Here is a 22,146-nt window from a genome sequence, read left to right on the forward strand (position 1 = left end):
ATCTCAAGTTAACGTTTTGTGCAAAGACAGGCATGATAAAGGACAAAGAAGGCAGGGACCTAACAGAAGCAGATAAGATTAAGAGGAGGTGGAAAGAATACACAGAAGAACTATACAGGAAAGATCTTAATGTCCCTGATAGCCATGATAGTGCGGTCACTGAACTTGAGCCGGACATCCTCGAGAGTGAAGTCAAGTGGGCCTTAGGAAGCATTAGTAACAACAAAGCTAGCGGAGATGACAGTATTCCAGCTGAGCTATTTAAAATCCTAAAAGATGATGCTGTTAAAGCGCTGCACTCAATATGCCAACAAATTTGGAACACTCAACAGTGGCCACAGGACTGGAAAAGGTCAGTTTACATTCCAATTCCAAAGAAGGGCAACACCAAAGAGTGTTCAAACTACCGCACAATTGCGCTCATTTCACATGCCAGCAAGGTGATGCTCAAAATCCTACAAGCTAGGCTTCAGCAGTATGCGAACCGAGAACTACTGGAAGTACAAGCTGGGTTTCGAAGAGGCAGAGGAACTAGAGATCATATCGCCAACATTCGCTGGATCATGGAGAAAGCAAGAGAATTCCAGAAAAACTTCTATTTCTGCTTCATTGACTACGCTAAAGCCTTTGATTGTGTGGATCACAACAAACTGTGGCAAATTCTGAAAGTGATGGGAGTACCACACTGTCTCCTGAGAAACCTGTATGAGGGCCAAAAAGCAACAGTAAGAACCAGACATGGAACAACCGACTGGTTCAAAATTGGGAAAGGAGTACGACAAGGCTGCATATTGTCACCCTGCTTATTTAACTTATATGCAGAGTACATCATGAGAAACGCCGGGTTGGGTGAATCACAGGTCGGAATTAAGACTGCCGGGAGAATTCTCAACAACCTCCGATATGCAGACGATACCACCCTAATGGCAGAAAGCGAAGAGGATCTAAACAGCCTCTTGTTGAAGGTGAAAGAGGAGAGTGCAAAAGCTGGTTTGAAACTCAACATTAAAAAAACGAAGATCATGGCATCTGGCCCCATCACTTCTTGGCATATAGAAGGGGAAGAAATGGAAGCTGTGACAGATTTTACTTTCTTGGGCTCCAAGATCACCGCAGACGGTGACTGCAGCCATGAAATTAAAAGACGCTTGCTCCTTGGGAGGAAAGCTATGGCAAACCTAGACAGCATAGTAAGAAGCAGAGACATCACCTTGCCGACAAAAGTCCGTCTAATCAAAGCTATGGTTTTCTCAGTAGTAATGTATGGCTGTGAGAGCTGGACTATAAGGAAGGCTGAGCGCCGAAGAATTGATGCTTTCGAACTGTGGTGCTGGAGAAGACTCTTACGAGTCCCCTGGAGTGCAAGGAGGTCAAATCAGTCCATCCTAAAGGAAATCAACCCTGAGTGCTCCTTGGAAGGACAGATACTGAAGCTCCAATATTTTGGCCACCTAATGCGAAGAGAAAACTCTCTGGAAAAGACCCTGCTGCTGGGAAAGACTGAAGGCAAAAGGAGAAGGGGACGGCAGAGGATGAGATGGCTAGATAGCATCACCGATGCAATGAATATGAACTTGAGCACGCTCCGGGAGAGAGCGCAGGACAGGAAGGCCTGGCGTGCTATGGTCCATGGGGTCACGAAGAGCCGGACACGACTGAATGACTGAACAACAACAACAACTGCTTCTCTAAGATCACTGCTGATGTCTTTATTCTTTGGCACTGTGTTAACACACACCTGAATGCTCGAGACCAGCAAACTCCTGAGACTTCAACTTTTATAGAGGTGGTCACACTTGCTGATGATCAGTTAATCAAGGGCATTTGATTAGCAGCACCTGGCTGCTACTTAGCCTCTTCATACCTATGGAAGTAGAAAGGGTGTACTTAGTTTTTCACACATGGCTTCTCCATTTTGGCTTTATTTCTGTAAAATAAATAATGACACGGTGTAATATGTCATGTGTTGTTGTTCATCCAAGGTTGTATTTACCTAATTTTAAGACCTGCTAAGGACCAGATGATTTTTATTATGTCCTGCTACTTTACTATTGTCCCTCTTATTATTCAACTCTGCAAACGACTGTCAGTTGTAAATAGTGTGGTTACACTGACCATCACTGTTTGTTACACTACAATAAACTTTAAATAGTGTTGTGCCTCCAGTTTAAACTTGACCGCATCTTTCTATGGGCAATTATTTTGCCCAATATGCACAATTGTTTATTGGTTATCTTTGGGTGCTCCACTGACCTAGATAAAACTGCCCTGGAGTAACTGGCCTGCCTGCAGCCTGAATTATTTAAATCTATCAAAGTTACATAATTAAAAGGATATTTACCACAGGTAGTATAGAAGGCTTACTGAAGAGAGGGTGCCTGCATCTTTACCATAATCTATACCTTTTATATTATTTCAGAGCCATGTGGAAACATTTTTTGGGTGTAACGTGGAGATTCAGGTTTAATCCCCACTCGGCCATGGAAGCTCACTGGGTGACTTTGGGCCAGTCACACACTCTCAGCCCAACCCACCTCACAGGGTTGTTGTTGTGAGGATAAAATGGAGAGGAGGAGGATAATGTAAGCCACCTTGGGTTCCTTGCAAGAGGAAAAAAGGCAGGGTATAAATGCAATAAATAAATAAATAAATCTGTCCTCACAGTGTTCTTGAGAGGATAAATGAGACATTGACTATAAAGCTTGTATCGGAGTAAACAACACACAGAGACCTGGGCTGTAAGTCCAATAAAAATAACAGGTGTCATAATCTTTAGCTTCTGTAGTCAAGATTAAATAAAAAAAGGAATGAGATGCAAGTAGTTTATAGGATCCTTTAGAATATGGAAGCTACACCACTAACACTTTGTACAAATGGTGACATAAATCAGTGGTATCATAGAATCATAGGGTTGGAAGGGGCCTACAAGACCATTGAGTCCAACCCCCTGCTAAGTGCAGGAAGCCTGATTCCCAAGTGGTCTCCCATCCAAGTACAAACCAGGCCTGACTCTGCTTAGCTTCCGAGATCGGGCGCATCCAGCCCTTTGCTCGACATCACAGAAGTGTAGCTCAACAGTAAAAGATGACACAGCATTCACAAAAAACTTTATAAGAGAAAATGAATGAACTCGGTGGGTGGGGGTGTTGGTATTGGAGGTACAAGATTAACCAGGTTCTGATTTTAAAATACTACCACTCACTTAGTGAACAAGAAAATGATGCATAGTTTGGCCATGTATTGCTTTGTACAAGCAAGGAGTATTGCTTTGTACATCTGGGTGGAATACTTTAGAAAGGCTCAATATGAGGCAGGAGAAGTCTAAGACCACTGCTAGGCCTACAGCCTACCAGGAACCTGTCACACCAGTTCTGAAAGAGTTGCGCTGGCTGCTAATAAGCCATCCCATCATGTTCAAGGTGCTTGTGCTGATATGTAAGGCCCTACATGGCTTAGGACCTGAATATCTGATGGAGCGCCTTTTCCCTTATATACCTGCCTGGATATTAAGATCTAGTGGGGATGCCCTCTTGGTGGTGGCTCACTTTCCTGGGTTTTGATAAGCAGCAACCTGAGAGTGCTTCTCAGGACAGGCACCCTGATTTTGGAATTCCCTCCCCGCCCCCATACATGGTTGGCATAGAGTCTTACAAGCGTTCACCACCAACTGAAGACCTATTTATTCCCCAAAACTTTTGATTAAATGTGTGTTGCTGCATCTTATAAACTGTTATTCATCTGTGTTTCTGTTCCCCGGTTTTACTGATCACTCAATCTTTGTATGATTTTACTGTGTTTAATTGGTTTTGTACCCCGCTTTGGAATTATTTTATAATGAAAAATGGATAATAATTTTTTATAAGTAAACACATGCTCAACACTGGAGAGTGACAGCAATGTTTACATGTTTACACTCACACTAGCTAGGATTCCTGATAGAAGAAACATGCGTGTGTGAAAAGTATTATACTAAAAATAAAGCAAGCATGCCCAAATTAACTTCATTGTTTCTTTTAAGTTACATGCCATATTTCAGCTTTAGCTGGTATTGAAGGCAACTTTACAGTCTGCAGTCCTGCTTCTGTTTGCCCTCTGAAAGACCCATTGATCTTCAAATGAGTGATTTGTCTTCCTCATTGTAAAACCACAGGCTATCCATGGAGATTTCCATTTAAATATAATCTCTTCAGGCCACAATCCTATGCACGCTTTCCTGAAACTAAGCCCCTCTGAGTTTAGTGGAGCTTACTTCTGAGTAGACATGCATAGGATTGTACTGCTAAAGGACAATCTATGTGAAAAATTTAGGGAATTTATTTATTTATTTCTATACTGCCCAATAGGCGAAGAAAGGTAAGAGGCTGAATAAACAGTCTGTATTGGAAAGAAACAGGGCTCCTTCTCAGATTAAAAAGGAAGTAACACATTATTTCAAACATATTTTAGGCATTATGGGCACAATCCTTCCTTGTGAAGGCACAAGTCTGGGGAAGTATCATGACCTTTAAAAAAAATGTTTTACTGTGAGCACAAGGGTGGGCAGAGTTCAGGATTACAGCATCTACTTAGTTGTTTGTGTTTCTTTTTACTAGAGTCCCAAGATCCACCAGATGCAAAAGCCAAATACTTAGAATTAACAAAAGCCAAAGACAGCCATGCTGGTGTAATGCTTGCACATTTTTGTTGGCTGGGTATTATGGATCTTAGAATTGAAGAACTCATACCTCTTTCACACAACAATCTGGTTACCCCAAGCATTATTCGTTTCAGCAGTATAATTTAAGGTTGGGAGGGCTGAAGAGTCATTTTGGGTGCAACCCTATGGCTGCTAGACAGCCATAGGATTTTTCATTTTTCAGGGACCGACCTCAGAGCCAGTGGACCGACCTCGGAGCCAGTGCTCTGAGGTCGGTTCCCAGAAAACCACCACCCCACCCCCTCATAGGAGCTGCAGTTCATCCTTGGCTCTGCGCTCCAAAGGCCAGCACAGAGCAGGGGAAAAGGGGCATTCCTGGGGGTGGGGAGGGGACGGTGGAAGCATGCGTATGGCACTTCCAATGTGCAGTCTGGCCTCCCCTTGCCACTCCAAGCCACCCTAGCTAGACAGCCAAAATTGGCCATCTAGCCGCAAATGCAGGGTGACTAGAGCATGGAGGAGAAGATCCCCTCCACTCTCCGCCTGCCCCACATTGAATAGTCAGTCACCTCTGAGTTGGAAGGCAGACAACTATCCCCACAGGATTGCACCCTTTGTTGTTGAACAATTGGGAGTCAGAAATCCTTGCTGATCTACTTCAAGGCATCCAGAAATCAATCTTTTGCCCACTCCAGCCTAACAGGTAGCACTGATTAAAAAAAGACCCAATAAAACTTTATAATGAAGTACAGTGCATGCCAAGAATAGGTTCTGTCAGGAAGCAAATGTAGAAGTTGGATTTAAGATGTACATACTCAAGCCCTGTCATAGTCTCCAATACTTGTTTGCCTTCTGAAAGGTCGCAGACACAAATAACTGAGGTCAAACTTTGGCAGGACAGCAGCAGTACGTAGTGCTTCAAAAGTTCAAATAATTGATGTGCCATTGCCATATGTTCTAACTTGCAGCACAAAATACATTCAGAATCAGCTCAGTGAGCTGATAAAACTGAACAAAGAACAACAGCCGATATATAATCCATTATTGGTGTTCAGAAGGCCCACTTTGAAATTTCTGTTAGAGAAATGACCCATTTATTTGTTATATGCCATAATAACACTGGCATTTAAAGCAAAATTGACTTGGATACCGTTATCCAAAAGGAGTCCACACTTGAACAAAATTACACCCATTGATACTTTGCCAGACTCCATACACTAACAGACAACAGACCCAGACACACACAGCTCTTAGGCTCATAACAATTTATCCTCATCACTTGACTACAACTTCCACTGATGTCACCCAGGAAAGAGAAAGAGTCTATTATTTCCACTAACGGGGAGGGAGAAAAAAAGTGGGAACTGGCTAATCAGTGATCTGTGACAAAGGGGAAGGAATCAACATCACTACTCTGTACTTGCTGTGTGTAGAGACATCTCTTACACGTGCGTGGGAATCGCAGTTGCTCCGGGGAAGGGCATACTGCATATCCTGCCCTCAATTTGTTGCTTTTTCTTTTCTAAGGTTTTTCCCCGCCCCCTTTGATTTTGGAAATTTCTCACTGCAGCAAAAGGGAGGGAGTCTGTTCACGGGATGGAAGTTTCAGGTGAGATACCAAGGATGGAGGGGAGGGAAAAAAAGACAATTTGAAAGGGGCACTGGGGCTGGCAGCACTTGAGGGAGGGAGAAAGAGCGACGCTGCAATCTTACGCATGCTTATCAAGGACGGAGCCCTACTGAGTTCCTGGCACTTACTTCTGAGGAAACACGCAGAGCATCAGGCTGTAGTATGGACCGGGGTGGTGATGGTAGAAAGAACGGACTGAATAGGTTTGGAAGAAATGGAGGAGGAGGAGGAGGAGGTGGCAGGAAGGAGACAGCAATGGGCGGGTGCAGAAAGCAAGGGGAGAAGAGGAACTATCACAGCGGTCGCTCCCGCGTGCCCCTTACCAGGTCCAGGGTTTGGCTTTTTTCCACCACCTCTAGCAACCTCCACCCGGGCTGCGGCTGCGGCTGCGGCAACAGTCCCTCCTCAGCTCCCTCTTTCGGAGCACCGGCTGGAGTGAAGCAACGTGGGAGGGGGGGAGAGGAGGCGGAGACAGCCTCCCTGGGTCACAAAATGGCGTCCGAAAGGAGCAAGAGCCCCCAGCCTTAGACCGCGGAGCACAAGTTTTGTTGTTGTTAAACTACCGTTCCCGTCATGCAACAGGGAGGCAGGGACAGGCTGTGTCCCCTCCTCTCCTCTCTTCTCCACAGGAGCCCCCGTCGCGCAAAGATTGGCTGCGTTGCACCATGGGACGTAGTCCTCCAGCAGGTGGCGCTCGGCCCCCCGCCCTGGTCTCCCTCGGAGAGTTAATGCGCGGGGGCGGGGCTCGAAGTTTGAGGCGGGGTGATCGCCGCGGGTCTGGGCAGGGGAGTAGACGGGGTTGCGCCCGGCGGAGGAGGAGGAGGAGGAGGAGGGCGGCCCTCGCCCCTCGCCCCGTTCTTCTCCTGGCCCCGGCTGGCTTTCACTCTGGGCTCGCTAGGCTCCCTCGCGGCCTTGGGGCGCTGCCCCTCCCGAGAGCCGCCGCCGCCGCCCACCCGGTCGTGGTGAGAGGACGGGCGGGCGCGGGCGCGCGGCCCAGGTGAGCCGAGCCCGCCGGGACGGGGTGCGCGCGCGAGGAGGCTGACCGCGCAGTCCTGTGCGTGCCTGCTCAGGAGTAAGCCCCACTGAGTTCAGTGGGGCTTACTTCCAGGTAAGTGCGTGAGCTTACAGTCGCAAGTCCAGTTCGGGGGCCAGGGAGAGGAGCCGGCGCAATGCGAAAGCAAACGCGCGTGTGTGAGCGCACGTGTAAAACCGCGTAACGGGAAGGCCAGTTACCCAGTGTCGCTTCCTGAAGGGAGGAAAAAATAGACCATTGCTCATGGACATTTCCACTTGCCTCCTGCTATTGAGGCTGAACTATTTGTAACGCGTCTGGGTGACTTAAGCTGCCACTGGCGCTAGTTTAAATCCTGCGAACTGACAAGCCTTGGAGATGGATCCGGGGGAGGGGAGATTGCGGGTCGTGCTGTAGTGCCCCTTTTTCGTGAAAAGCGGAGCTGCGCGGGTTCTTGTGGGAGGAGGCGGGGAGCTTCCGGATCTAGCCACAGTCCCCGTGGAGCGAGCGGTTATCATTAGTACTTCTTAAAGTTAAGACGTCTTAGGGCATGCAGTGTTTCTTTATCCCATGTGCAGCCTGATCCTGGCGTGTGTGCTTGCAACGGAGGTAGCTGTGGTTAGACCTACTTAAACTTAGGGTGCGTAAGATATACAACATTTTAAACAGGACTTTCAGCAGTTCTTTCTCCTTTGGATTGAGTTCTGATTCCCCCACCCAGACTCCCGAACGCATTTACTTATCAATACGTTGAAAGCTGTCAGACTTCCTCCTTCTGTGCCCCCAGCCTATTTTCAGGTAGTCCATTTTGCCTTTTCACTTCTTTAAAGTGCCCTGTGGATGTTTTTGAATGTTTACATGTTTGTTTCGGGGGGGGGGGGTAGCCGTTTAGTCTGTTGCAGCAATAAGAAGGCACTCGTGTTCTTCCCCAACATGTCGCCCTCCAGATGTTTTGGACTACAATCCCCATTGGCCACGCTTTCTGAGGCTGATGGGAGTTGTGGTCCAAACATCTGGAGGGCGCCAGGTTGGGGAAAGCTTATACGCCTTTAAGGTGCTATAGATTTCTATTTTGTTTTTAAAGTCTGTCACTTTATTATTATTTAAAGGGAAATCCATTTAAGAAGAGCTGTGAATCCCCTCCGAGTATGGTGTAGGACAGGAGTGGGGAAATATGGCCCACCACGTGTTTTGGCCTGCAACTCCCACCAGCCCTAGCCAGCATGGCCAACGCTGCAATGTTAGTTGCAAGCAAATACACATAGGATCAGCCAGTGATGAGGGATCATGGGAGTTATAGACTAAAACTTCTGGAGGGCCACAAGTGGCACGCCCCTGGTGTAGGGAGATGCATATGTATGATGAAAGCACCAGCTAATCGGCACTGTAAACTAACAGAACTGGTTTCCCCTGAGGCCAATCCTGGACAGAGAATTGTATGTGTGTACAATGTGATAAATACACTTTTACAGCAGCTTAATTTCTCAGTGTATATCTGTATGCAGTCTTCCGGAGGAATAAGCCCGAGTGAACACAATAGGATTTACTTCTGATTAAACATCCACAGGATCAGATTGCTCTTCTCGGAACAGTTCCTTCAAGAGTATGAGTGTGGTATTTCTGGTGTAATTTTATTAATGCTTGAGTTTGATTTGGAATACCTTTGGCCCAGTGTACCAGGAAGAATTAATTCCATATGTAAAGCTGATTGGTGGGGTGGGGGAGGTGGCATGTCAGCCATATATAAAGCTGACTTCTGAGAATTGTGGCTGAGGAAAGAGTGGCAACTTTGCTTATCTGATGTTTGGAATTTGGGGCTGAATATAATCTTTATTTAATTTTTAATATTCTGTTTCAGGGTAAATGGGTTTGCATGACGTTTTCCATGCACTAAGGCAGTTCCATGTCTTGTTTGGTAAGCACATATTAGTTCTTCGACATCCAGTCATGCACCAGATTTTGGACTAGGTTTGGGGTAGACATCTGCTTTGTTTGCGTGTTGGAGGGAGCAATCCTACCAGGATAGGCAGCCGCCTCCGAACTCGGAGGCGACTGCCTATCCAATGCAGGGCAGGAGAAGTGCAGAGGGGATCGTCTCCTCCGCACCTCAGCTGCCCTGCATTTGTGGCTAGACAGCTGATTTCGGCTGTCTAGTTGTGAGAAGATGGAGTGGGGGAAGCAGCTGCTGGACGACACATTGGATGTGTCGTACTGGCATTTTCACCTTCCCCACCCTGGAACGCCCCCTTTTAGCCGTTCCATGCTCCTCTTCTGAGCGTGGAGCGTGGGTTGTTCTGAGCTGCCTGTGAAGCAGCACGGGAGAGGGGGAAGGTCTGTTCCGGAAACCAACATAGCCTATGGCCTAAAGCACTTTAATGTGGTTTGCACATAACTACAACCCATGGGTTTAATGCATGGGTTGTTGGGAGTGAAAAAGTGTGCTGCTCACTCTTGTGTGGCCCCAACCAGTTATGTTTAATCCATAGTTGGTCATGACATGTGAACCAGGTCAGTGAAAGAAAATGGCGTTCCTTTTAATACTTTTGGTTTCTTTTACATTTGGCTAAAACTGCTAGCTTTTAAAACTACAACAAGAGAACAAGAGTTCTTCAACAGGAGTTCTTCAAGAGTGCTGCCCACAGAAGGCCACAGCTTGAGCCCACTCCCCTTTGCTTTTATGTGGAATCTTCCGTGGGTTGTAAGAGAGGGCTACATGCAAAAAGTTACAGTGCCAACTTTTAGACTTGCATCTAAACGTGGTAGTCCAAATTCAGGGTCAAAAGCAAATAGCAGCTGGCACCATTCCACACTGAAAGCCTACAGAGAGATCTCTAGTCTATGTAGCTCTGTGGATATTTCTTTGAAGGAGAGCTATATATAGTTGAGAGAGAACATACTTGATCATAACTTTTCATAATGGTTTTAATTGTCCAGTGGGCCCCTTAGAAGTTGCTGACCCCTCTCATCTGGATTAACAGGGATGGCTATGTTATTGTCTGGGGTGGGTTCACTCTTTGTAACTGTATGTCAAGTTTCCACTTAACATTACTGATGAGTGAGGACATAAAATACAATATAGGGTCACTTACTGCTCTAATACCTTTTTAGGACTGTTCTTGTATTCTACGGACAGAAGTTGAATCCATTGGAATAGAAAAGCAATCTGAAGGCAGCAGCAGTCAGGATTTGGTAAGAGGACATTTATTTTAACTTGGCCTGTACTAGTAGCATTTGTCTTCTCACAATCATGTCTGATCCTTAAAACAGAGTATGCATAATTTAATTTCTGGTAATTTTGGATCATGTGTGTCCAAATTGAAATGCTTGCTACCTTCATTCTCACCAGGGAATAGTCTTTAGTATTGCAAGAATGAATAAGGGCCAGTTCCTTTTGAGTTATTTTATGGCTATTACATTAAGGGCATATCCAGTGTAGCTGTATGCATTGCAGCATGAGAATCTTCCCTTCCACAGTTGCAGTGGAGAACCAATGCTGGTCCTGAATAAAATAGAACTGGTGTTACAGTTGAAAAACATTGTGTATTGCTTTCACTGTCTGATACAGTAGGAATTGTATTCTTTATTTTCCTTATTCTTACTCCTCTTATGGTGTGTGGGATGAGATCCCATTTACAATACTATAACCAATTTCACAAGCCTGAGAGTCTAGTAAGAATGTTAACATAATAAGAAAATAACATCATTATTAAAAGATATATTTTAGGGGGGTACTAAAATTTTAAGTACCAGTCATGCATAGTGATAAAATAGATATTTCATGTTCCTCAGCTCCCATAAAATGTACAAGTTCCCCTAATTTTTTTGATCTTGGGACAGACTGTGCCAGATTAAGACAATCCCTGCAACCAAAAGCCAGGCAAATTAAAAGAGCTTGCAATGCCTTTGAAAGATCCATATGCCAAGAATGTTGGCAGATCTATGAGTTTTATGTGAACTTACACCAATCTCTGCAATTTTTATACATTAAATGTGTGTAAATGTTAAAATCGTTTTACTGTTAAGACAGATGAACCTACTGTATGTTGGGGCCAATCGACTCAAAGAAGTGATGAACAAATACCATGGTCCTCTGATGTATCCCATTATGATCTCCAGGTGGAAATAGGTAAATAGTTCGTGATCTGAAAAATGATACTTTCTACCTTGTCTGATTGAGAGATTTTTAGCAAATTGAATGGTATTGTTCTAGGAGGTGAAAATCTAGAATCTCCTGCCAATAGTTCTGAAGCATACAACATTATTTTTTGTTCTTCCTTATTTGCTTGTTCTTCATCATCTTGTTGCATTTGACTGCTTGTTTTCCTTGTGATTATCATACTGGTACCCAATGTACTTTTGATCCATGGTAGCTGTACTGTAAATGGTGACTTAGATTCCTGAAGCTGCTGCACTGTGCTGTCCATGATCTATCTCAGTTTGTTGGCCAGGGACTCCCTCCAGGCCCTTCTTTTCACTTGAAGAAAGTGCAAGTTTGCATTGTCCGAAGTTCTCTACGATGTTATGTGAGGGAACTGGAGACAATGCTGCCTTTTCATGCCAGTGCTACACAAATGCCCTTATGTCGATGGTTGTTCTGGGGCTGTTTTGAGGGTTCCAGTTGTGGCACTGAGATGCTTTAAGGGTGCAATCTTGTGTATGATTAGAAAGAAAAAAGTCCTACAACTCCCAGCATACCCCAGCCAGCCATGGGACTGGGGGATGCTAGGAGTTGTAGGACTTTTTTAATGTCTAAATATACATAGGATTGTGCCATACTTTCAAATGGACTTTAATGTTTCCCTATTAAATCCCAGTTTTTACTTCTATCTGCGTACCTTTTGTAAACCATTGCTTAAATGCATTTCACATACTGTACACTGAGTGGCCATTGCTATGTTCTACTATATATAGTAGCTAAGAGTATTTCTGCCCTTATGGAAATAGTGCCACCTTTGGCAGTTGGTTGGGCATAGAAAGACTATATTTGATTATTGCTCTTCATATTGTGCTAAATTAGTTTCTAGACATAGAAAATGTCTTCCAAAACCCTGTAGTTTTGTTGAGCTAAACCAACTCCGAACCAGTGTCGTCATCTGCTGGCTAAAATTAGCTGTTTGATTATGCCCAGTCTCACTACTGGTGTCTGTCATCTGTTGGTCTTTATCTAGAATATTAGGATTATTTGAATGCTAAATGATGAAGCAATTGATAAGTGACATTACAAAGCTGCTAAAGTGGTCAACTCCTGTTTTGCTAATAGGAAGGGGATACAACAACTTAACTTCAATCTACCTCGCACGTCATATCCCTACAGGAACACTGGTGGCTGTAAGAATTACAGATCTGGAAAGATGTTCTGAAGAACACTTGAAAGCTTTACAAGTAAAATAGATGTTTAAGATAATTTCAATATTTATGAGGTTAAGCTGTAATGGGGGATGTGGTTTTATTGGAGATCCCATGAATTGGTACTGTCTGTTAGGGATGGGTGAGAAGTTCATTGAAGTTTTTTTTTACAGATTTACCTTCTCTGCACCTCCTGAGCCTTTCAATGAGCCAAAAGAGTTGCATATGAAAATCTGCATTTGACGTGTCTTCTAATGCAGTTCATGTTAGAAAAATGTGCATACTGGGGAAAAGTGCACACAAAATGCATATATTTAAAGAAGTATACACAAAACTGTATTTCAGCCATGTAAATTACCTGGAAAATGTGTATGTTGAAAAAATGGAAGCAATTTTAGGCACACTAAAAAGTTCAGAAACTTGTGATCAGGTGTAATTATAGCGTTCTCAACCAGCTTACAGTTCTGCCATGGGGCAATAATCCACAAACCTTTTTTTGTTTTTGGTTCAGAGATTGTCTTCAGTTTACTAATGGTCTATGGCTAAGGGTCTGTGGAATGCTTACTGTCATCTCTATGATTAAAACCCTTATTAATTTCTTTAGAAAGAGGTGGTATTATCCCACTCCTTTCGACACCCCAACATCTTGACCCTTTGGGCAGTGTTTACTGCTGGAAGTTGGCTTTGGATTATTTCTCCTTTCATGGCTTATAGTAAGTATACCGTTTGCAACAAACACCCCCCCCCCCCCGTAGTTATTGAATAATCTCTGTGAAGGCTGAGCATTTAGCTTACATCAGTACGATGGACTGAGCTATCAAACTTCAAGAACAGGCTGTTTCTCATATTTAACAAGGGGCAATGAAGAATGGTGTAGAGTTTTCAATAGCTCCCTCCCTTAGAGCCTTTGTCACTTAACCAGTGGGACCACCTGAGCAAAGAAGAAAAAGAGAAATAGACTACAGATTAGTAGGAGGCCTAGCCTGAATAGAGAGGCAATTACTTATGGTGGAAGTATTTTTAGGGGCACCGGTGAAACAGTGGAATACAAGGAACCGCACTTCCAGCATCCTTCGTATGTGCTGAGCCATCCTTTAACCGTGCATAGCTGTTTATTACTGTGAGTTCTACCTAAGCTGCTTCTGAAATGTAGGAAGGGGTCAGACTATTGGGTCATTCACACCTGTCTGATTAGGGTCAGAGAATGCCTTTGGATAGGTCTAGTTTCATTTTTTAATTAAAAGTCTTATTTTGATTTACAAGCAACTTTTGTGCACCTCTTCTAGGTTCAGCCAGTCATCTCTTGAGGACTTACTTTCCTGAAGGCATGAGTGAAGCATTGATTGGAAATATCCTGTTTGGAGCAATTAGTGGGTTAAACTATATGCACCAACATGGCTTCATCCACAGGTATTTTGTAGAAAGGTTTTTAGGAAAGCATAGGAGTGTCGGAGAAATCTGCAAGAGCTTCAAATGAGTTAAGATTTTAATGAATCCGACCTGCAGATTCCGTAGTGGATTGGCTTTTTCTGAGTTACGCGGACTTGCAGACTGGTTTTTCCATTTGGGGTGGGATTTGCACTAATGTATATTAGCACAAGTGCATATTAGTGCTAATGCACATTTGCATAAATTTGCTAATTTGCATTAGTGGAACTTTGCATTAACTAGCGCAGGTAGAACAAAATTCTGGAAAAAAATCTGATTCCGTCAATGAGCAGATGATGGAACAAAAGATGCCTAACAAGCCATGAAACACAGATGGAAAGGATTTAACAAAATCTGAACATCCTTGGGAAGGTGTCAGATGGTTGCATTGTGAGAGCTTGTAAAATTCCACTATTGCTTTGTCTATTTCAGTTCAGTAGGCTTTAGTCTCCTCTGGCTATAATGGGTGGACTATTTATTAATTTATTATAAGGGTTTATAACCTACCTTTCAATCAAAATTGTCAGCCAGAGTACAACATTTCCAAAGCCGCCTCCAAATGCAGTGTGAAGAACTGGTGCATCTGGGAGGGGATGGGGGAAACAAGGGAAACCCTGATGCATATGCAGGAGCCCTTGTATATATCCAAAAGGTCTCTTTAGATCACAGCTTGGGGTATTGTTGCCACCATCAGAGCTGTTGTGTCAGGCTACAGTATGATGTGTGTCAGAATCTTAAGTTTTATTTCTCTGAATCATTCTTCTATTTAACATCTCATTGGTTGTGTTTCAGAAGTGTTAAAGCTAGTCACATACTGATTTCAGAAGATGGCCTAGTTTATCTATCTGGCTTAAATCATCTTTACAGTTTAGTCAGCAGTGGGCAACTGTTAAAAGCTGTGTATGACTTCCCCGAGTTCAGTACATCAATGCTTCCTTGGCTGAGTCCTGAACTACTAAGGCAGGTCAGTATGTGCTGCATTTCATTGTGGCTGTGCAGTCTTGCTGTATCACATTGGCACAAACTATGCATCAGAAATACCCATAAAGAATTTTAATTCTGCACTATAAAAACTAATTATGAAAGCTTTATGTCTGTGTTTTCCTTTTTTTATTATTCTGTTAAAAATTGACATTTCTTAACATTGTATGTAACACTTGACATATGTAGTATGGTATTACACTTGTATTACGATTCAGAGGTATGGATTTCACATTATTTGAAAAGTTTAATGTAAACTAGAATTTCCAGGCTTGAATATTACACCACATTCTACATGAGACTGCTCTTGAAGACTATTCAGAAGCCTCAGCTGGTGCAGAACTGCTGCTTGCCTCTAACTGGGGTTACAGGGCATGGATGTATTCTGCACCAAGTGCACTGGTTTCCAGTTCAAGGTTTTAATCTTTACAACCTTCCATGGTCTGGGACCTTTTTACATCAAACACTGTCTCTCCATGAGCTGACTTTTCAGTCGAGGTCTAGTCAGCTGGTATCGCTGTTGACTTTGCAGTAGGTTTCAACAGAAATAGCTCAGATAATCACTTTAAACAAAGACTGCTCCAGAATTGTGGAACCTCCTCTCAGAAGAAGTGAGGTAAACTAGCCTTTTGTTGTCCCTCTGAAAGGGTTGCAAGATCTACATTTTTCATTAAGCTTTCAATCTGAAGTACTGTTTTCTGTAGCTGTTCAGATTTGTATTGTGTGTGATATTGTTCTGTTTCCAATGGGTGGTATCCAGTTAATTCCTCCCACTGATGGAACTGCTTCCATGGGAGGGGGCACATCTTCAAAATCTGTTCCGAAGACTGGGGACCCATTGCATGACATTGGTTTTTTCCAACTGTGTTAAATTTTTGTTTGATGCAAACTATTTTGAGCGTTTAGAAAATAAGTATTAAACATATTTTAATGAATGAAAGTTTTTTTCTTCTAATACATGGTTTTCCTTTTCCATCTGTACTGCTGTCATGTATTTCAGTGGAAATCTGAATACTGTTGGTGCAGATTTTCAGTAAAAATGCCGTTGAAGACCATAGCTGTATTAACCTGATGCTTCTAGTATTCTGTTTCATGTATGAAGCCATTTCAAAAGAAGCTAAAGCTTATAAACTTGCTGAATGCAGCAAAAATATTTTTTGTGGAATAACTTTGTGTATTAAAATCAATATTGTCCTTAAAGGGCTTAATATTGCATAACCTTTGGAACTGTATGCATCAGAGACAGAACATAGCAATAGGCTATCTTTATCTAGATTTATAGATTGCCCTGTCCCAAAAACACAGTTGAGCAAAAGCTAATAATAAAATTAAAGAATACCCAGTAAAACAGTATGGGTAGGATCCAACGGTGCCCTACCGCTGGAGGCCAGCGCCGCTGGTCCCAGTGCGTGTGCAGCCCCTACTGCTGGTGGTGGTGATATAGCACTTCTGGGGGCCAGCCCTCAAACGAGTGGAAACACTTGTTTCTGGAAGGCATGACCTGCCCCTTCCAGAGACTTGTTTCTGGTCTTTGGGGGGCTTGCCTCTGGAAGCGCTAGATCACCGCTGCCAGCAGTAGGGGCCACACATGCACTGGGAATAACAGCACTGGCCTCCAGCGGTAGATCACTGTTGGATCCTACTCTCAAATTGCAGATAAAACTTCCGACATCTTCCACTGGTACGTGCATGAGTCTCTTTTAGTTCATGCACATTGGCAGGTACTCAGTGGTTGAATTTATCAATGCAGTGTTTTCTTCCACAGGATATGTATGGATATAATGTGAAATCTGACATCTATAGTGTGGGCATTACAGCTTGTGAACTAGCTAATGGACATGTACCCTTTCAGGATATGCCTCGTACACAGGTAAAGCACAAAATCCTTCAAATTGTTGGTTAAGTACATTCATTCTGAGGAACTGATATATAATACTATCATGAAAAGAAAGGTGACTATCAATTTTTGTGTCCTTAAACAGCTGGCTACATAATAAAATAGGATTTCCTTACCTGTGATGTTCCTAACATTTGTTATAAGGACTGAGCTAACAGAAGGATGTGTTTCAACGTTTTTGTCAACATCAAAATGCATTCACCTGTCCTTTTGGCTCTTAAAATAGTGATTGTGCAAAGTGGTACAAAACCGTTCACCTATTCAGGAAGTATTGTTTGCCCTTCATGATGTTGTCAAGTTTGCTACATGATGCTTGATTGGCCAGAGTTATCCATATGACTGGTTCAGGAAGCATTGTCCTTACTGTCAGTTGGGTTCTTTTCCCCTCAATTTGCAATGTAGCTTAATGACACCATGATATGATCCCAAATTGGATACCCTGACAGTGAACAGTTCTGCAAAACAGTGGACGTATTTACATTTTATAGTTTTTTCTCGAGAACTATTTCTGCCTAAGATACTACTATTGATCCAAAAATAAGCAGGTGAATATTTGGTGCAACCATAACTTGTTACTAGTCTAATGTAGGCTAAGAAAGTCATTGGATATTTTGTATTGCCCTAATCTTTCTCCCAGATGCTGCTGCAGAAGCTTAAAGGTCCATCTTATTGTCCCTGGGCTATAAATACTTTTCCACGTGGTGAATCCAGGATAAAAAATTCCCGATCAGGGATTGACTCTGGAATTGGTGAAAGCATGACACACACAATGACAAGTGAGAGACTGCAGACCCCACCAAAAACCTTCTCCCCTGCTTTCCATAACTTGATAGAACTCTGTTTGCATCAGGACCCAGAAAAAAGGTAATGCTTTTACAATAGTGCAATTAGAATTTAGTGATTATAAGCTGAAATACCTTTGTATGGAGGCACAAAGAACTTTGTGCAGTGGTTTGAAAGCCTGATTTTATCTATACTTGAAATTAGCAAGACTACATCATGAGGATGTATTTTCTCTAGTATTTTTCAAAATTGCTTTTGGGGGAGAGAGTCTTAGCCTTTGCCACATGCACTCATTTTTTAAATGCAATCCAAAATTCTCAAGAAGAGAATTCCATGGGCAGATTTTGTAGGGGTACAGTATAGCGTATGATATGCAAGTCATATTAGCCACAAGTGAGGCTTGGTTGCAAAAATCTCAGCTCTTCACTGAAATGAAGGAGTATATATTCACAGTGAGGATGACATAAATATTTGAGGCCTAATCCATTTAACATGAGAACATAAGAGCCGTTCTGGATCAGACCAACGGTCCATATAGTCCAGCATTCTGTTCACACAGTGGACAACCAGCTGCCCACAGGAAACCCACAAGCAGGACACGAGTGCCACAGCATCCTTCCACCCATGTTCCCCAGCAATTGGTGTACATGAACATTCTGCTTCTGATACTGGGGGTAGCATAGAGGTATCAGCACTACTAGCCATTGGTAGCATTCTCCAGGAATTTGTCTAACCCCCTTTTAAAGCCATCCAAATTTATGGCCATCACTACATCCTGAGGTAGTGAATTCCATAGTTTAACTGTGCACTGTGTGAAGAAGTACTTCCTTTTATCAGTCCTGAATCTCCCACCTATCAGCTTCGTGGGATGACCCCGGGTTCTAGTATTATGAGGGAGAAAAATGTCTCCCTACCCATATTCTCCACACTGCATAATTTTGTATGCCTCTATCATGTCTTCCCTTACGTGCCTTTTTTCCAAGCTAAAAATTCCAGCTGTTGTAATCTTCTCTCTTAGGGTAGTTGCTCCAGCAAGTTGATCATTTCAGCTGCCCTTTTCTGCACTTTTTCCAGCTCTACAGTATCTTTTTTAAAGACTACCTTTTGTGCTTGTGCACAAAAGATCCTGATAGGGTTTAACAGAACCTTATTCTTTTCTCTCCCCGGCTCCTCCATTTCCTGCACCTGCAAACACTAATTCATGCACAATGTCATGGGACGTTAAGAAGGAATGGAGGTCTGTACCTGCTTCCCATATCTCCATACAGCCATGCTTTTCTACCTGATGTGGCGTAGTTATGCTCATAGAAGAACAGAGAGGGCTTGATGAAGATATGAGAGGTGTGCACAGACTTTTCATTCCCCCTAACTTTCCATCACACTGCCTGTGTGTGTGTCACCGCATGCATGTAGGTGAGGTGGGAGGGAACCCGGACTCTTATCAAATACTCCCAGTGTGGGTCTTACACCAATACTGTGAGTGGATTATGTTATAATTTTTGGTAGGGCTGCACCTGAAGGTGATTGGTGAGAATGAAGGCCACGCTTTCTTATTTTTAAAGCAGTTTTGGTTCTGTTATGTCTTTGAAATGAAAAGAAAATGTCAAGAATTATCTTTATGTCTAACTATGAGTGGTAACTTAACTAATTTATTAAATAGTATCTTTGGAAGGTATACTTAGTGGGGCTTGTTAAGGTGCAAATATATTTCAGATAAACGTCAATTAAGTAAAAGGCAGATGATGAATCCACTAAATTCTGTAATTGGTTGACAGTCCTAATTTTGAAACTATTCACATATAAAGAGCCTGAAGAATACATTTTTGCAGAGTTAATGTGATTTTGAAAACATTTCACTGTTACCCTAGCAAGTATATGTGGGGAGTGTGACTAAATGGAAAGCTTTTACTTGATTTTTTTTTCAATCAATTGACCCTGCTAATAGGCTGCAAGAGGAGGGGAAGTAATTACCAGCTAACTCCATTTGCAAAGGTTAAAAACCTAAGCTTTGTGTTTTCCTCCTGGGATCTAGGCCATCAGCAAGAGGTCTACTGTCACATGCTTTTTTCAAGCAGGTAAGCTTGTTGCAGATTTCATTGGATATGCTAATTGTAGCTAAAGAGAATGACCAAGGCTTTGATCTAGGAAACAGATAATAAATTGGGAGCACAAGCTGCTCATCCTTAAAGTGGAAGATTCTTTGGCTGTGCCTGTGGTCAGAAGATGCATCTGGAGCAGATGGATATTAATGGAGTACTGCCCCTTCCAACCCTACTATTTTATGACTCTATGATTCTGTAAGCAGGTTGTGTGCTGAAGCAATGATATGCTTGCAGAAGTGGCATAGTACATCATAGTTGGGAGTCTTTCAATACAACAAAATGTACTACAGTACCAATAATTCCATTAGTTACTAATGTGGCAATTGGCAACCAGGCATGCCTTTCTGGAGCAAGCCAGCATTTCAGAATCTGCATTCTCCACCTGTTGTAGGATAATGATCCTATCTGAATTAATTTACAGCTGTTTCAACAGGTTTGTCGGTACTTTATTCATTATACATTATCCATTCTTTCAGGTAAAAGAACAAACAAAGGGTTCCTTACTTTCACTGTTGCCTCCTGCCATCCAACACACTCAATCACAAATACCTGCAGTGCGTTCAGCAGACATCTGGAGAAAGTCTGAATGTATTTTGCCAAAGGCGAGAGAGAGGTATTGGGAATTCTAAAGATGTTCAACCTTATCTCTGACATCTGTCTGGAAAAAATGTGATTTCTTTGCTGCTTTTTTGGTATTTTGTTTTGTTAAAATACAAATATTTGTGGTATACTTGAAAATGTTAAATGTTTGTACCCGTGATGCTATATGGGGAGGAATTTTTTTCCAACATGATACTATGTGAATGCATTAATCCTCACTTCTTGAATTGCCAGAAGTATCCACATAACCTCAAGCATCTTTCCACTCTTAGAACTGAATTGTAATGGGGTCTATTTTATGATAGAACGCTTGCATCATATGACACATGGTACATCTATGTTATTACTGCCTTTGAAGTGTTAATCTGAAATTTGCTCTTTGTTTTGGTAAACATATCAACACATTTATCACATATATAAACTTTTTCTTTTAATAAGTAGTGCCTTTTCCTGCATACAAAAAGTGGCAATGTGCAAACCTCTGAGTTTTGAGGGATCTTCTGCCATGTGTCCTCCAACAGTTGTTGGGAGTAGCCATCACTGTAGTTTGGAAGAAATAGCTGTGATCTTTCAATGCAAAGTATCTCTTCGCATTTCTCACTAGTCCACAGCTCTGATAGAAATTGGAATGTCACAGCTCAGAGCTCACACCTAGCTCGCCTTCAAATAGGCAATATTTCAAGCTGAGAATGGTAGAACTATGGTAGAGAAAGGAATCTACACAAGTGAGGCAAAAAATAAGATCTGTTGAGCCACAAAGATGGAAACATGAATACAAGGATTGCAATAATACATGACTATTAGAAGTATACTGCTGCAAACACTATTCTAGATGGCAATAGATTCTAAGGTAATATAACCTTCAGCTTTGCATTTTGACCTTTTTGAGGGGTCTTTCCTTGAGAAGGGAGAGATGAGCCCAAATGACAAAAATCATGAAAATAAAAGGGTCAGACTGACAGGAAACAAGCTTTCTGTTCTTGTTACTCTAGTACTGTGAATGACTGAATAAGCATGACCTTAACCAAAATTCTGCATATAATTAGGGGGGGGGGAGAGTTTTAATACTGAGATATTTAGAACTATATTTTATTAATGTACATTCTATTTGATCATGAAAATAGATATAAGCTTTTCTGCAGCCTCACAAAGCTCTATCAGATGTAATACAATTAGCACCACAGGTGTTCTTTTGACTAGGAAACTACTGAAGTAAAACAATGTGTCAGCCATCTTTTGCCAACTCAGTTCTGACAAATGTAACTGGAATAAAATATGCTTCTTATTTAAAGAAAACTAGCTGTGGTATTTTTATTTCATGCTTATCAGTATGTGGACTAACACTGCAATCCTGAACTTTACTAAAAAGTATGCCCTATAAGGAGTAAATCCATTTAATACACAGGATTGCAGCCTAAATATTTTGAGACCAAATACTCAATTGTGGCCCATATCAGAATCAAACAAAATATCATTCTTATGGTAAGAAAAGGTTAAGGCCTAGATGGGAGTTCTATGAACTTATCCATAAAAGTCCTGTTAATACGCAACTCTTACTTGAGGTGACACCTAGTGAATGCTTGTTTTTTGCAAATCTTGCCAATGACAGATTTCAAACAGCAGTAGGTTATTTCAACAGGGAATGTGATTCAGTGTTCCTTTACAAGGTGTATTAGCACTTGCTTTATAGGATAGCAGCCCAAGGGTGCAATCCTATGCATGTTCATACAG

The 22,146-nt window shown here is 42.4% G+C and overlaps 2 protein-coding genes across 24 annotated transcripts in view; one reads left to right on the forward strand and one right to left on the reverse strand.

Annotated features, from left to right (window-relative positions):
- Positions 1-6,769, reverse strand: part of TRAK2 (trafficking kinesin protein 2) — a 54,113-nt gene extending 47,344 nt beyond the window's left edge. Inside the window, exon 1 of one of the 3 annotated variants that reach the window (XM_084817721.1) lies at positions 6,590-6,769. The gene's annotated coding sequence lies outside the window, so the exon portion shown is untranslated. The remainder of the gene's footprint in view (positions 1-6,589) is intronic. The other 2 variants (XM_084817731.1, XM_084817712.1) reach the window with 2 other exon arrangements.
- The window catches only part of STRADB (STE20 related adaptor beta), a 35,266-nt gene continuing 19,302 nt past the window's right edge, over positions 6,183-22,146 (forward strand). The window contains exons 1-14 of one of the 21 annotated variants that reach the window (XM_084817859.1): positions 7,077-7,374; positions 7,857-7,918; positions 8,000-8,076; positions 9,137-9,193; positions 10,387-10,467; positions 11,302-11,404; positions 12,539-12,660; positions 13,229-13,337; positions 13,911-14,034; positions 14,845-15,016; positions 16,799-16,903; positions 17,568-17,794; positions 19,746-19,788; positions 20,292-21,711. In XM_084817859.1, the coding sequence (XP_084673985.1) occupies positions 9,182-9,193; positions 10,387-10,467; positions 11,302-11,404; positions 12,539-12,660; positions 13,229-13,337; positions 13,911-14,034; positions 14,845-15,016; positions 16,799-16,903; positions 17,568-17,794; positions 19,746-19,788; positions 20,292-20,444 (1,251 nt within the window). In that variant the 5' untranslated portion in view covers positions 7,077-7,374; positions 7,857-7,918; positions 8,000-8,076; positions 9,137-9,181 and the 3' untranslated portion in view covers positions 20,445-21,711. Of the gene's footprint in view, positions 6,246-7,076; positions 8,077-9,136; positions 9,194-10,386; positions 10,468-11,301; positions 11,405-12,538; positions 12,661-13,228; positions 13,338-13,910; positions 14,035-14,844; positions 15,017-16,798; positions 16,904-17,567; positions 17,795-19,658; positions 19,789-20,291; positions 21,712-22,146 lie in introns of those variants that run through there. The other 20 variants (XM_084817876.1, XM_084817883.1, XR_014785469.1 and 17 more) reach the window with 20 other exon arrangements.

The sequence above is a fragment of the Heloderma suspectum genome, chromosome 1 (assembly GCF_057233095.1).
Source record: "Heloderma suspectum isolate Gila_16-S chromosome 1, 16-S_ref, whole genome shotgun sequence".
In the NCBI taxonomy this organism is placed as follows: Eukaryota; Metazoa; Chordata; class Lepidosauria; order Squamata; family Helodermatidae; genus Heloderma; species Heloderma suspectum.